Consider the following 1,962-nt stretch of genomic DNA (forward strand, 5'->3'; position numbering starts at 1 on the left):
CTATAGACCCCCCCCAAGGACTCACCCCAGCTCGATGAGGGGGGGTTTGTCGCGGCTCCTCTTGTAGCAGATGAACATCTGGGGGTTGTTGAGGAGCCCGGCGTTGAGGTCCACGGGGTGGCCCGAGGTGGTGGTTTCGATGCAGGTGAAGCCGTGGGGCACGTCCTCCCCCTGGGAGCGGATGATGACGGCCACGTCCGTGATGGGTTCCGTGGGTCGGGCCGCCCGGTGCTGCTGGGTCTCCTCCTCCAAGGCCCGAGAGGTCTCCGTCAACCCGGCCACCACGAAGTAGTCCACCAGCTGGGGGGGCTTCTCGTCCGCCATGGCTCAAGGCATCTGGAGAATTGGGGGGGGGGACACATCACACACACACAGAGGGGATGGGTGACACCTCAACCCTGCCCCACAGAAAAAGGGAAAGCTCTTCCTCTGGTTCGGCAGCCCCATGGTGGAACCTGTGGAGCTGAGGAACCTGGTGGCCTGTGGGGCTGAGGAACCTGGTGGCCTGTGGGGCTGAGGAACCTGGTGGACCGTGGGGCTGAGGAACCCATGGAGCTCAGGAACCTGGTGGCCCGTGGGGCTGAAGAACCTGGTGGAACCCATGGAGCTGAGGAACCTGGTGGCTCATGGAGCTGAGGAACCCATGGGGCTGAGGAACCCGGTGGAACCCGTGGAGCTGAGGAACCTGGTGGCCCGTGGGGCTGAGGAACATGGTGACCCATGGAGCTGAGGAACCTGGTGGCCCATGGAGCTGAGGAACCCGTGGGGCTGAGGAGCTGAGGAACATGGTGGCTGGTGGGGCTGAGGAACCTGGTGGCCCATGGAGCTCAGGAACCCGGTGGCCCATGGGGCTGAGGAACCTGGTGGCCTGTGGGGCTGTGGAACCCGTGGGGCTGAGGAACCCGATGGAACCTGTGGGGCTGAGGAACCTGGTGGAACCCGTGGGGCTGAGGAACCTGGTGGAACCCGTGGGGCTGAGGAACCCAGTGGCCCGTGGGGCTGAGGAACCCGTGGAGCTCAGGAACCTGGTGGCCCGTGGGGCTGAGGAACCCGTGGAGCTCAGGAACCTGGTGGCCCGTGGGGCTGAGGAACCCGTGGAGCTCAGGAACCTGGTGGCCCGTGGGGCTGAGGAACCCGGTGGAATCTGTGGAGCTGAGGAACCCAGTGGCTTGTGGGGCTCAGGAACCAGGTGGAGCCCGTGGGGCTGAGGAACCTGGTGGCCCATGGGGCTGAGGAGCTGAGGAACCCGCAGGGGGCTGAGGAGCTGAGGAACCCGGTGGCTGGTGGGGCTGAGGAACCTGGTGGAACCCGTGGGGCTGAGGAACCCGGTGGAACCCGTGGGGCTGAGGAACCTGGTGGAACCCGTGGGGCTGAGGAACCCAGTGGCCCATGGGGCTGAGGAACCCATGGAGCTCAGGAACCTGGTGGCCCGTGGGGCTGAGGAACCCGTGGGGCTGAGGAACCTGGTGCCCCATGGAGCTGAGGAACCCGTGGGGCTGAGGAGCTGAGGAACCCGGTGGCCCCTGGGGCTGAGGAACCCAGTGGAACCCGTGGGGCTGAGGAACCCGGTGGACCCTGGGGCGCTGAGGAACCCGGGGGGGTGAACCCATGGAGCTGAGGAACCTGGTGGCCCGTGGGGCTGAGGAGCTGAGGAACCTGTGGGGCTGAGGAACCTGGTGGTCTGTAGGGCTGAGGAACCCATGGAGCTGAGGAACCTGGTGGCCCGTGGGGCTGAGGAACCCGGTGGAACCCGTGGGGCTGAGGAACCTGGTGGCCTGTGGGGCTGAGGAACCTGGTGGCCCATGGAGCTGAGGAACCCGTGGGGCTGAGGAGCTGAGGAACATGGTGGCTGGTGGGGCTGAGGAACCTGGTGGCCCATGGAGCTCAGGAACCCGGTGGCCCATGGGGCTGAGGAACCTGGTGGCCTGTGGGGCTGAGGAACCCGGGGGGCTGAGGGGCTCG

General features: G+C 66.5%; 1 protein-coding gene across 2 annotated transcripts in view; it reads right to left on the bottom strand.

Annotated features, from left to right (window-relative positions):
* LOC106900535 (DENN domain-containing protein 4B-like) overlaps positions 1 to 1,962 on the bottom strand; it is a 10,230-nt gene that overhangs the window by 6,488 nt on the left and 1,780 nt on the right. The window contains exons 1-2 of one of the 2 annotated variants that reach the window (XM_014962628.1): positions 498 to 511; positions 26 to 336 (exon numbers count right to left, since the gene is read on the bottom strand). The exons of the other annotated variant lie outside the window; for it this stretch is intronic. Coding sequence (XP_014818114.1) covers positions 26 to 324 — 299 coding nt within the window. The 5' untranslated portion in view covers positions 325 to 336; positions 498 to 511. Of the gene's footprint in view, positions 1 to 25; positions 337 to 497; positions 512 to 1,962 lie in introns of those variants that run through there. 2 annotated transcript variants of the gene reach the window in all.

The sequence above is a fragment of the Calidris pugnax genome, unplaced genomic scaffold (genome assembly GCF_001431845.1).
Source record: "Calidris pugnax isolate Ruff unplaced genomic scaffold, ASM143184v1 scaffold2464, whole genome shotgun sequence".
NCBI lineage: Eukaryota > Metazoa > Chordata > Aves > Charadriiformes > Scolopacidae > Calidris > Calidris pugnax.